Below are 12827 nucleotides of genomic sequence, written 5' to 3' on the forward strand. Positions count from 1 at the left end.
CTGGATGAGGAAGAAGCTCAGAGACTACCCTCTGAAAGCCTGATTGACCTGCAGAAAACGAGGAGCGAAGGGAAATGCTTTCATTGTCGTCACCGATTTTCCTCAGAACCCTCCTAGCAAATCGAATGGAATGAGGGGATGAGTGAACAAGTGCGCAAGCTCCCTGTTGAAGGGCCACGGCCTTGTCTCAAGGGAGAATCACCAACCTTCTGGAGGATTCCAGGATTATCCTCAAAAAAGGATATCTGCTGGGCTGGAAAAGAGGAAAAAACTTGTCTAAGTTTAGCTGCCAGCCCAGGAGAGATAGGGTATAGCAAGAGATATGGACGACTGAGCGCAGGGCTGGAAGAGCGGCTAAAAAGTCGACCAGATAGGGCAGGATGACCACACCTCTAGGTGCAAGAGGAACGTGACAGCCGCCATAACCCCTGGGAACACTCTGGGTGTGGTGGCAAGGCCGAAGGACAAGGTCGTGATTTGAAAATGCTGTTCGCGAAAGGGAAAGCGAAGGAATTTTTGAAGAGGGGAAAACATAGGAATGTGAAGGTAAGCATACCGAATGTCGGTGGAGGCCAGAAACTCCACCTTTTTCCGGTGAAGTAATGACTGAGCGGAGGAACTCCATCCGAAGAAGGGGGACCTTGTCAAGCTTGGTAGAAGTTTGAGGTTCAGGGCCGGTCTTACCTTCCGGTCCCCATTTTGGAACCAAGATCCCTTAGATCTAGACCGTCCTGGACAACTGATCCACTGCTGGTTGAGTCTATAGGAAATCAAAATAGGTAAGGTCCCTGACCAAGAGACCATTGCTCTAGTAACACATGCGGCAGCTAAGGAAGGGTAGAGCACTGAACTGGAGGCCGCAAGACGGAACGAACTAGATTTGCTATCTGACAGTCCATTGTATTTTTAATTGATGACCCATCGGGTAGGGATACTGGTAGGTATACCACAGGACATTCTACCCGGTAATATGCCAAGTGACAGAATGCGCGGCTGCATGCAGAAGGTTAGGAAAAACCGTCTCTTGCTCTTTTTTGACGGTGCGGAGATAAAATGATGAACCCTCGATTCACCATCCTCTTAACAGGGAAGTGGAGAGGGATTGTCCGCCTTTTTGCATCATCTGCTAAATAGTGGAGATGCAGAGGGTGTGTTTGTATGCCAAAAAGGGGGGCCTCTGTACATCCACAGAGTTAAGGTCCCTGGGTGGACAGGGCTGGTTGTCCGGCATTAGGCCTGGCCGTAGAAGAGGATACATGGAGGCGACACTCCATGTGCTCGTCTATCGATGGTGTGAGGAGATCGGTGCCCTTTAAGAGGACCCTTCGCCCTTAAGAATCAGACCAAGCATGGCATCTCACGTCTTAGGTAGATATATGTGGAGTGGACACCTCGCGTGTTTGCATATTGGCTGAAAAAAAGGATACCGCGCTTGCAGAGGTTTCTGTCCAGTGGACCGCTTATCTGGACGCTACCTGTCAGGGTGAATGGCAAATGCTCTGCGAGGGAGTTTAGTTTCCTCATGAGGGACACTGCGTGATCTAGAGTAGAACCTAAGTCCTCGTCAATCTACAGAGATTGGTTGATGATATAAATAGGCGAATCCATCCTTTTCTGAAGTTCTGGCGAGTCCAGAACCAAGGCAATAACCGATCCATATTCAGAGACTTGTTCTCCACAAATCATTGGTGAGGGATCAGGAAATGAAACTTCCGTTTTCTAGGCGTGTGTACGTTTCTAGAATACTTGCGGCCCCTGCTAGCTGACGGCTTGCATGAAGGAAAGGGACATCTATATTGGACCTGCGAGCACTCCGAGCCATAGAGGGTTCACAGAGGGTTTCAATCTCTTGTTAGAGAATCCATGTGTTGCGGCAGTGACGAAGCCCACTCAGGGAACTAGGTACTCTGGGATAAGCTGGGATCGGAGGCGGAGGGCTCCTGAGCTCATTTAGGGTGACCGGCTTCGGACTGGTCATGTGCCTTTGAGACCAGGGAATACTGGTCATGTGCCCTTAAGACCAGGGAATACTGGTCATGTGCCCTTAAGACCATGGAATACTGGTCATGTGCCCTTAAGACCATGGAATACTGGTCATGTGCCTTTAAGACCAGGAAATATTGGTCATGCGCCCAAGAAAAGTAATAGTGGTCATGTGCCCTTAAGACCAGGGAATACTGGTCATGTGCCTTTTAGACCAGGGAATACTGGTAATGTGCCTTGAAGACCAGGGAATACTGGTCATGTGCCTTTAAGACCAGGGAATACTGGTCATGTGCCTTTAAGACCAGGGAATACTGGTCATGTGCCTTTAAGACCAGGGGAATACTGGTCATGTGCCTTTAAGACCAGGGGAATACTGGTCATGTGTCTTTAAGACCAGGGAATACTGGTCATGTGCCTTTAAGACCAGGGGAATACTGGTCATGTGTCTTTAAGACCAGGGAATACTGGTCATGTGCCTTTAAGACTACTGAATATGCACCTTTATGCAGTACTTCCTTACTCGGTTGCAGAGTCGTTGTGCCCCATTAATGTAAAACCATAGCCTGTGTGTGTGTGTGTGTGTGTGTGTGTGTGTGTGTGTGTAGGCAGAGTGGACCAAGATGGCCACTGGAGTTGCAGAGGTGGCAAAGTCTCGCAGAGAGCGAGAGGCGACAATTTGGGGGGCGGAGCCACAGACGCTAAGTGGGTGGAGCCTCGTGACTTCCATGAATAGGCCCAAGCCGGGGCCCCAGCGTTGCCGAGGTAAGCGATCGCTCCCGTGCCAGGGAAGAAGCGCCAGAAAAGGTGGGTGGAGCCACCTTACCGCACCATAATGCGGGCACGGCTTCCGGGATGCGGCCTACACATCGGCCGAAGCCGGTGGCTAAATTTTCGCAGCCGGCCAGAGAGTTACCTCAGGGAGGTGGGCCACAAGGAAGCTGAGCCTGCCTGTCAGCACGTGAATATCCCACTGCAGAGGGTTGGGATTAGGGTTAGGGGTGTGTCAGGGTTAGGGGTGTGGTTAGGGTTACCGTTGGGATTAGGGTTAGGGGTGTGTTTGGATTAGGGTTTCAGTTAGAATTGGGGGTTTCCACTGTTTAGGAACATCAGGGGCTCTCCAAACACGACATGGCGTCCGATCTCAATTCCAGCCAATTCTGCATTGAAAAAGTAAAACAGTGCTCCTTCCCTTTCGAGCTTTCCCGTGCGCCCAAACAGGGGTTTACCCCAACATATGGGGCATCAGCGCACTCGGGACAAATTGGACAACAACTTTTGGGGTCCAAGTTCTCTTGTTACCCTTGGGAAAATATAAATTTGGGGGGCTAAAAATCATTTTTGTGGGAAAAAAAAGGATTTTTTATTTTCACGGCTCTGCGTTGTAAACTGTAGTGAAACACTTGGGGGTTCAAAGTTCTCACAACACATCTAGATAAGTTCCTTGGGAGGTCTAGTTTCCAATATGGGGTCACTTTTGGGGGTTTCTACTGTTTGGGTACATCAGGGGCTCTGCAAATGCAACGTGACGCCTGCAGACCAATCCATCTAAGTCTGCATTCCAAATGGCGCTCCTTCCCTTCCGAGCTCTGCCATGCGCCCAAACAGTGGTTCCCCCCCACATATGTGGTATCAGCATACTCAGGACAAATTGGACAACAACTTTTGGGGTCCAACTGCTCCTGTTACCCTTGGGAAAATACAAAACTGGGGGCTAAAAAATAATTTTTGTGGGAAAAAAAAATATTTTTTAGTTTCACGGCTCTGCGTTATAAACTGTAGTGAAACACTTGGGGGTTCAAAGTTCTCACAACACATCTAGATAAGTTCCTTGGGAGGTCTAGTTTCCAATATGGGGTCACTTGTGGGGGATTTCTACTGTTTGGGTACATCAGGGGCTCTGCAAATGCAACGTGACGCCTGCAAACCAATCCATCTAAGTCTGCATTCCAAATGGCGCTCCTTCCATTCCGAGCTCTGCCCTGCGCCCAAACAGTGATTCCCCCCCACATATGGGGTATTAGCGTACTCAGGACAAATTGCACAACAACTTTTGGGGTCCAATTTCTTCTCTTACCCTTGGGAAAATAAAAAATTGGGGGCGAAAAGATCATTTTTGTGAAAAAATATGATTTTTTATTTTTACGGCTCTGCATTATAAACTTCTGTGAAGCACTTCAAAGTGCTCACCACACATCTAGATAAGTTCCTTAAGGGGTCTACTTTCCAAAATGGTGTCACTTGGGGGGGGTTTCAATCTTTAGGCACATCAGGGGCTCTCCAAACGCAACATGGCGTCCCATCTTAATTCCAGTCAATTTTGCATTAAAAAGTCAAATGGCGCTCCTTCCCTTCCGAACTCTGCCATGCGCCCAAACAGTGTTTTACCCCCACATATGAGGTATCAGCGTACTCAGCACAAATTGTACAACAACTTTTGGGGTCCATTTTCTCCTGTTACCCTTGGTAAAATAAAACAAATTGGAGCTGAAATAAAGTGTGTGTAAAAAGAAAAAGTTAAATGTTAATTTTTATTTAAACATTCCAAAAATTCCTGTGAAACACCTGAAGGGTTAATAAACTTCTTGAATGTGGTTTTGAGCACCTTGAGGGGTGCAGTTTTTAGAATGGTGTCACACTTGGGTATTTTCTGTCATATAGACCCCTCAAAATGACTTCAAATGAGATGTGGTCCCTAAAAAAAAAAATGGTGTTGTAAAAATGAGAAATTGCTGGTTAACTTTTAACCCTTATAACTCCCTAACAAAAAAAAATTTTGGTTCCTAAATTGTGCTGATGTAAAGTAGACATGTGGGAAATGTTACTTATTAAGTATTTTGTGTGACATATATCTGTGATTTAAGGGCATAAAAATTCAAAGTTGGAAAATTGTGAAATTTTCAAAATTTTCTCCAAATTTCAGTTTTTCCACAAATAAACGCAAGTTATATCGAAGAAATTTTACCACTATCATGAAGTACAATATGTCACGAGAAAACAATCTCAGAATCGCCAAGATCCGTTGAAGCGTTCCAGAGTTATAACCTCATAAAGGGACAGTGGTCAGAATTGTAAAAATTGGCCCGGTCATTAACGTGCAAACCACCCTTGGGGGTAAAGGGGTTAAAAAATAAAAATTTACAGTAAAGTAAAAAATAAAATAAAAACGTTGGGGTCTGAACCAGACCCGTGTGCCTCCCACAGACACTAAGCAAGAACTGGTTAGCTGGGAGCCAGCAGGAGGGTGTATACTGCAGGGGAGCAGAGAACTTTCTTTGTATCACTTAGTGTCAGCCTCCTGGTGGCAGCAGCATACACCACGGTCTGTGTCCCCCAATGAGGCGAAGGAGAAATAGGCGTACTAATGTCGCAGATCTAGAAGCATTTATTAGGCCCTCAGCTGCCATGTATATTAGACTCATCTCTAGTGATGAGCGAATATACTCGTTACTCGAGATTTCTCGAGCACGCTCGGGGGTCCTCCGAGTATTTTTTAGCGCTCGGAGATTTAGTTTTCCTCACCTCAGCTGAATGATTTACATCTGTTAGCCAGCATAAGTACATGTGGGGGTTGCCTGGTTGCTAGGGAATCCCCACATGTACTTATGCTGGCTAACAGATGTAAATCATTCAGCTACTGCAAGGAAAACTAAATCTCCGAGCACTAAAAAATACTCGTCGGACCCCCGAGAATGCTTGGGAAATCTCGAGTAACGAGTATATTCGCTCATCACGAAAAGGTGACATCACACACACACACACGTGAGCAGACTCCGCCCACATTTACTGCAGCCGTAAGGTGAGTTTGTTGTGCACTAGGGTTTTCATGGCAAATTTAAGCAGCTGCTCCCACTAGAGTTTAAAAGTGGAAATACTAAACTTTTTTTATATTGTGGTTGCAGTAGTAATAAAGTTGCATCAACATCGCATGACTGCTGCAGCCAATCACCCGGCTCAATAGTCTGGTGCCATCTACACTGAGCCCATTGATTCGCTGCAGAGCTCATCCAATGTCAACATGTCAGTGGAAAGCAGTGGCAGAAGCTGCTGTGGGTAAATACAGATGTTAAGGGAACCTGTCACCCCGTTTTTTTAGTATGAGATAAAAATACCGTTAAATAGGGCCTGAGCTGTGCGTTACAATAGTGTATTTTGTGTACCCTGATTCCCCACCTATGCTGCAGAAATACCTTACCAAAGTTGCCGTTTTCGCCTGTCAATCTAGGTGGTCTGGTCAAATGGGCGTGGTGACATCGCTGTTTCTTCCCCCAGATCTTGCTTATCTTTCCGTTGGTGGCGTAGTGGTTTGCGCATGCCCAACTGCCGAATCCACAGCGCAGGTGAAGAAAAAGAGCGCGATCTGCGCTATTCCCCTGGTTATCGGTGGGGGCGGCCATCTTCCTGAGGCAGCGTGTGCGCAGATCGAGTGCTCTGCTGCCCGGGGCTTCAGGAAAATGGCCGCGGGATGCCGCGCGTGCACAGATGGAGATCGCGGCGGCCATTATCTCGGCTTCAGAAATTTTCCGCCTTTTGGAAACAAAATTTTTTTTTGCTAGGAAGTTACAAGGGTTAAAATTTGACCAGTGATTTCTCATTTGAACAACAAAATTTACAAAACCATTTTTTTAGGGACCACCTCACATTTGAAGTCAGTTTCAGGGTTCTATACGGCTGAAAATACCCAAAAGTGACACCATTCTAAAAACTGCACCCCTCAAGGTGCTCAAAACCACATTCAAGAAGTTTATTAACCCTTCAGGTGTTTCCCAGCAGCAGAAGCAACATGGAAGGAAAAAATGAACATTTAACTTTTTAGTCACAAAAATGATCTTTTAGTAACAATTTTTTTATTTTCCCAAGGGTAAAAGGAGAAACTGGACCACGAACGTTGTTTTCCAATTTGTCCTGAGTACGCTGATACCTCATATGTGGGGATAAACCACTGTTTGGGCGCACGGCAGGGCTCGGAAGGGAAGGAGCGCCGTTTGACTTTTTCAATGCAGAATTGGCTGGAATTGAGATCGGATGCCATGTCACGTTTAGAGAGACCCTGATGTGCCTAAACAGTGGAAACCCCCCACAAGTGACCCCATTTTGGAAACTAGACCCCCCAAGGAACTTATCTAGGTGTTTGGTGAGCACTTTGAACCCCCAAGTGCTTCACAGAAGTGTATAATGCAGAGCCGTGAAAATAAAAAATAATTTTTCTTTACTCAAAAATTATGTATTAGCAAGCAATTTTTTATTTTCGCAAGGGTAACAGGAGAAATTGGACCCCAATAGTTGTTGCCCAGTTTGTCCTGAGTATGCTGGTACCCCATATGTGGGGGTAAACCACTGGTTGGGCGCACGTCAGGGCTCGGAAGGGAGGGAGCACCATTTGACTTTTTGAACGCAAGATTGGCTGGAATCAATGGTGGTGCCATGTTGCATTTTGAGACCCCTGATGTGCCTAAACAGTGGAAACCCCTCAATTCTAACTTCAACACTAACCCCAACACACCCCTAACCCTAATACCAACTCTAGCCATAACCCTAATCACAACCCTAACCCCAACACACTCCTAACCACAACCCTAACCCTAATCCTAACCCTAACCCTAATCCCAACCCTAACCCCAACCCTAACCACAACTTTAACCCCAACACACCCCTAACCATAACCCTAAAGACAAGCCTATTCTTAACCCTATTTTCAACCCTAGCCCTAATTCCAACCCTAACTCTAATTCCAACCCTAAGGCTATGTGCCCACGTTGCGGATTCGTGTGAGATTTTTCCGCACCATTTTTGAAAAATCCGCAGGTAAAAGGCACTGCGTTTTACCTGCGGATTTACCACTGATTTCCAGTGTTTTTTATGCAGATTTCACCTGCGTATTCCTATTGAGGAACAGGTGTAAAACGCTGCGGAATCCGCACAAAGAATTAACATGCTGCGGAAAATACAACGCAGCATTTCCACGCTGTATTTTCCTCACCATGGGCACAGCGGATGGTACTGTAAACCTGATGGAACACTGCTATGAATCCGCAGCTGCCAATCCGCTGCGGATCCGCAGCCAAATCCGCACCGTGTGCACATAGCCTAATTCTAACTCTAACCCTAGTTCTAACCCTACCCCTACCCCTACCCCTAGTTCTAACCCTAGTGGAAAAAAATATATATATTCTTTATTTTATTATTGTCCCTACGTATGGGGGTGATAAAGGGGGGGGTCATTTACTATTTTTTTTATTTTGATCACTGTGATAAAACCTATCACAGTGATCAAAATGTAGCTGGAACGAATCTGCCGGCCGGCAGATTCGGCAGGCGCACTGCGCATGCCCCCGCCATTTTGGAAGATGGCGGCGCCCGTGGAGAAGACGGACGGACACCGGGAAGCTCGGTAAGTATTAGGGGGGGGGGGGAATCGGAGCACGGGGGGGTGATCGGAGCAGGGGGGTGGGATCGGAGCACGGGGGGTGCGGACAGGAGGACGGGGGAGCGGACAGGACGACGGGGGAGCGGACAGGAGGACGGGGGAGCGGACAGGACGACGGAGGGGACTACCGGACAGATCGGAGGACTGGGGAGGCGATCGGTGTTGGTGGGGGGGTGCAGACCAGTGTTTCCAGCCATGGCCGATGATATTACAGCATCGGCCATGGCTGGATTGTAATATTTCACCAGTTTTCATAGCGAAATATTACAAATCGCTCTGATTGGCTGTTGAAAGTGAAACAGCCAATCAGAGCGATCGTAGCCACGGGAGGGTGAAGCCACCCCCCCTGGGCTGTAGTACCACTCCCCCTGTCCCTGCATGTCGGGTGAAATTGGAGTTAATCCTTTCACCCGGCCTGCAGGGACGCGATCCGGCCATGACGCATATGCTGCGTCACAGGTCGGATTGGCACGGGTTTTCATGACGCATACGCGGCGTCAAAGGTCGGGAAGGGGTTAATGTTATTTTTATGTGCAGGAAACAGACATATCAGAAAAGAGATAAAACTGAACAACCCATTTAAAACTACTTTCACACTTCCGTCGGTAGTCGCCCGTCACAAAGCGTTGGCGCGACGTACCGACGGAAGTGTGTCCTTTCACATTTCCATCAGAATTCTGGGTGAGGAAGAGAGTAAGAGCGATATTTCCTGCTGCGCATGCGCAGTATTAAAAACTGGATGCAACGTACAGAAAAACGTTCCCTTGAACGTTTTTACCAGACGACGGGCCGCCAAAACCCAACGCAACCAGTACACGACGGACGCGACGTTTGGGCATACGTCGCGATCCATCGGCAATACAAGTCTATGGGAAAAAAAAGCATCCTGTGGGCACATTTGCATACGCAGCATCAATAGTAAAAAGTTGGTCACACAGGGTTAATAGCTGCGTAACCGGAGTGCGTTACACCGCGCTCCGGTAACGCTGGTATTAACCCTGTGTGAGGGCTGACTGGAGGGGAGTATGGAGCGGGCACTGACTGCGGGGAGGAAAGAGCGGCCATTTTGCCGTCGGACTGTGTCCGTCGCTGATTGGTCGTGGCAATGGTTGTGGGCGTTTTGCCACGACCAATCAGCGACTTGGATTTCCATGACAGACAGAGGCCGCGACCAATGAATATCCGTGACAGACAGAAGGACAGATGGAAGTGACCCTTAGACAATTATATAGTAGATACAAGTGTAACCAGACACCAGAATAATATCTACCTGCAGCAGACCCAGCGTCCCACCTCACCCCACCGCATGTTTCGCAACCAGCTTCTTCCGGGAAAGGTCAGAGAGGTCATGCGCCTGCGCACTGCAGTACTTTGCTCTGCCCTCCACAGGGCTGACAAAGTACGTCTGCGCCGGAACGTGAAGACAAGAAGAGGATGTCATCGTAAGAAGATGGGAGGCCCCGGACCGGACCTCGACGCCCATCGTAGCAGGACCGCCCCTGGGTGAGTATAATCTAATCTCTTTTTCTCATCTTTTAGGATACATCGGGGGCTTATCTACAGCATTACAGAATGCTGTAGATAAGCCCGTGATGCTGGTGGGCTTAGCTCATCTTCGATTTTGGGGTGACAGGTTCCCTTTAAGAAAACGTGAATAGAATTTGTAGCAATTCAATGACTAATATTTGTTGCAGTTTTTCCCATGAGGTCTGACTCACTTGATGGATGGGTCCCGGGGTTTTTGTTCCAGTTTCCACTTTGGCCTCTTCCGCTGCCCCTTTGCCTCCAGGAGCGGCCTCTCCATCCTCCTGAATAATGATGCGCTCCTCCACCTCCTCTCCAACTCTGACTCATTACATCGCGTTTTGTTGGACTCTCACTGTAACAATGCTGAAATGTAGAGTGAAATTAAGAAAATAAAGTTCTACGTACAGCGACAGTGGAAAAGAAATACTGTGCTAGAAGACGTCCCTTCAATTACAGAGCAAAGCTCCTCTCGCCACACACTCCCTGCTCAGGCTAAGGCCAGGTTCACATGTCTCAGTTTTTTACAGTCCGAGTATGGCCTTGAGGTTTCCAGGTCTGCTGTGGGAGTCCTGACATGAACTTCACGTGTTACATACAGTGGGTACAGAAAGTATTCACACCCCTTTACATTTTTCACTCTTTGCTTCATTGAAGCCATTTGGTAAATTCAAAAAGTTCATTTTTTCGCAGCCAAATCCGCAACGTGTGCACCTAGCCTAATAATGTAAAGACATGGCAGTAATGGTGCTGTAATACTGAGTGCATTGATACCGTTGGTGAAGAAATCCATTTTGTTCTTCTTTAATGACATTTTCTTCTAACAGGATGTTGGTGCTCAGGGGCCGGACTGTACCCTGGGCCTTCTCCTCCCTGTCTGAGACTCCCCAGACCCACAGTCTACCTCCAGTCTGTGAATGACAGGTCATTGAGTGGCCTGTCTCCGCTGTCCGAAATCTCGTTCTGGAGCAGTCATTGCTGTGGGCAATACATCTCTAAAAGACATCATTGAGCCGGGGACTCAGTCTGCGCACAGCTCCATTACAGCTAGGTCTTTAACTTACAAATTAGTGCTGACAGATCCTTTTTAGGAGTCCAGTAGGCGGAGCGAATCAGTGATCGTCCATTCATACCATGGCATTGACGAGAACCACACAACTTATTCCTAAGCATTGACAGATTGTTTAAAAAAAAAACTTTACACACCCTCCCCAGGTCTAACAATGCTTCTCCCAGTGTCTGTTATACAGTGCTGACATCAGATCGACAGCTCTGCAGCCAAACACTGAGCTCAGAGGCTCTCTCTCAGGTGACGGCATGAGCAGCTCAGAACTATTGGCTGCAGAGAATAAGACACCCGGCGCAGCAGCAGAGACTAAGTGCTGGACCTGGGGAGGGTGAGTAATGTTCAGTTTGTTCCAACAAACTTCAAATGGGAGAAGAGGGGGGTTTCCAAAACCAGGAAATCCCCTTAAAAGGGTTGCTCAAGTTTATCATGAAAGTCTGTAGGTCGCCCACGTCTAGTCAAAATGTGCCCAGAAGTATGTAAATCGGATACTTGCAGTCACATGACCTGGGTATCAGCAGTGGAGAATCCTCACAGCACAAGCTGCGAGGACTCACAAGTCTGCAGTCATACACAGTGACTTCATTAGGTTCTCAGCGACTACGCCAAATCATTCACACCGCACGGTCGCATCGGGCGAAGGAAGGCACGTGATGGGACGAGGCGACTCCAGGGATTCCTTCCAATCAGTAAGACACGTGCACGCTCCTCACTGCTTTGTGCATGCTCGTCCTGCGCAGCATTCAGCAGCATCTGGGTAAGAATGCCCGCACAAACCCTTCTAATCCAGGGTTGGAAAACATGGCGGCTTCTTTCAGAAACAGCACTTCACCTGTGCACAGGTTGTGTGTGGTATTGTACCTCAGCTCCAGTCACTTTCAAGGCACTGAACTGCAGTACCAGACACAACCTGTGGTCAGGAAGTGGCACTGTTTCTGAGTTAGTAGCGGTGTTTCTCTAATCCTTGGCAGGTAATTACAGTGTGGTCCGCTGGGGGCCCACACACACACACAGGAGCCTGGGGGCCCACACACACACACAGGAGCCTGGGGGCCCCCACACACACAGGAGCCTGGGGGCCCACACACACACACAGGAGCCTGGGGGCCCACACACACACACAGGAGCCTGGGGGCCCACACACACACACACACAGGAGCCTGGGAGCCCACACACACACATAGGAGCCTGGGAGCCCACACACACACACACAGGAGCCTGGGAGCCCACACACACACATAGGAGCCTGGGAGCCCACACACATAGGAGCCTGGGAGCCCACACACACACACACAGGAGCCTGGGGGCCCACACACACACACAGGAGCCTGGGGGCCCACACACACACACAGGAGCCTGGGGGCCCACACACACACACACAGGAGCCTGGGAGCCCACACACACACACAGGAGCCTGGGAGCCCACACACATAGGAGCCTGGGAGCCCACACACACACACACAGGAGCCTGGGGGCCCACACACACACACACACACACAGGAGCCTGGGGGCCCACACACACACACAGGAGCCTGGGGGCCCACACACACACACACACAGGAGCCTGGGGGCCCACACACATAGGAGCCTGGGGGCCCACACACACACACACAGGAGCCTGGGAGCCCACACACACACACAGGAGCCTGGGAGCCCACACACATAGGAGCCTGGGAGCCCACACACACACACACAGGAGCCTGGGGGCCCACACACACACACACACACACAGGAGCCTGGGGGCCCACACACACACACAGGAGCCTGGGGGCCCACACACACACACACACAGGAGCCTGGGGGCCCACACACATAGGAGCCTGGGAG

The 12827-nt window shown here is 48.9% G+C and overlaps 1 protein-coding gene across 2 annotated transcripts in view; it reads right to left on the minus strand.

Moving 5' to 3' along the window:
• MCM8 (minichromosome maintenance 8 homologous recombination repair factor) overlaps positions 1 to 12827 on the minus strand; it is an 82616-nt gene that overhangs the window by 69321 nt on the left and 468 nt on the right. Inside the window, exon 2 of one of the 2 annotated variants that reach the window (XM_077282651.1) lies at positions 10129 to 10300. In XM_077282651.1, the coding sequence (XP_077138766.1) occupies positions 10129 to 10264 (136 nt within the window). In that variant the 5' untranslated portion in view covers positions 10265 to 10300. Of the gene's footprint in view, positions 1 to 6178; positions 6396 to 10128; positions 10301 to 12827 lie in introns of those variants that run through there. The other variant, XM_077282650.1, reaches the window with a different exon arrangement.

This window comes from Ranitomeya variabilis, chromosome 2 (assembly GCF_051348905.1).
Source record: "Ranitomeya variabilis isolate aRanVar5 chromosome 2, aRanVar5.hap1, whole genome shotgun sequence".
Classification (NCBI taxonomy): Eukaryota; Metazoa; Chordata; class Amphibia; order Anura; family Dendrobatidae; genus Ranitomeya; species Ranitomeya variabilis.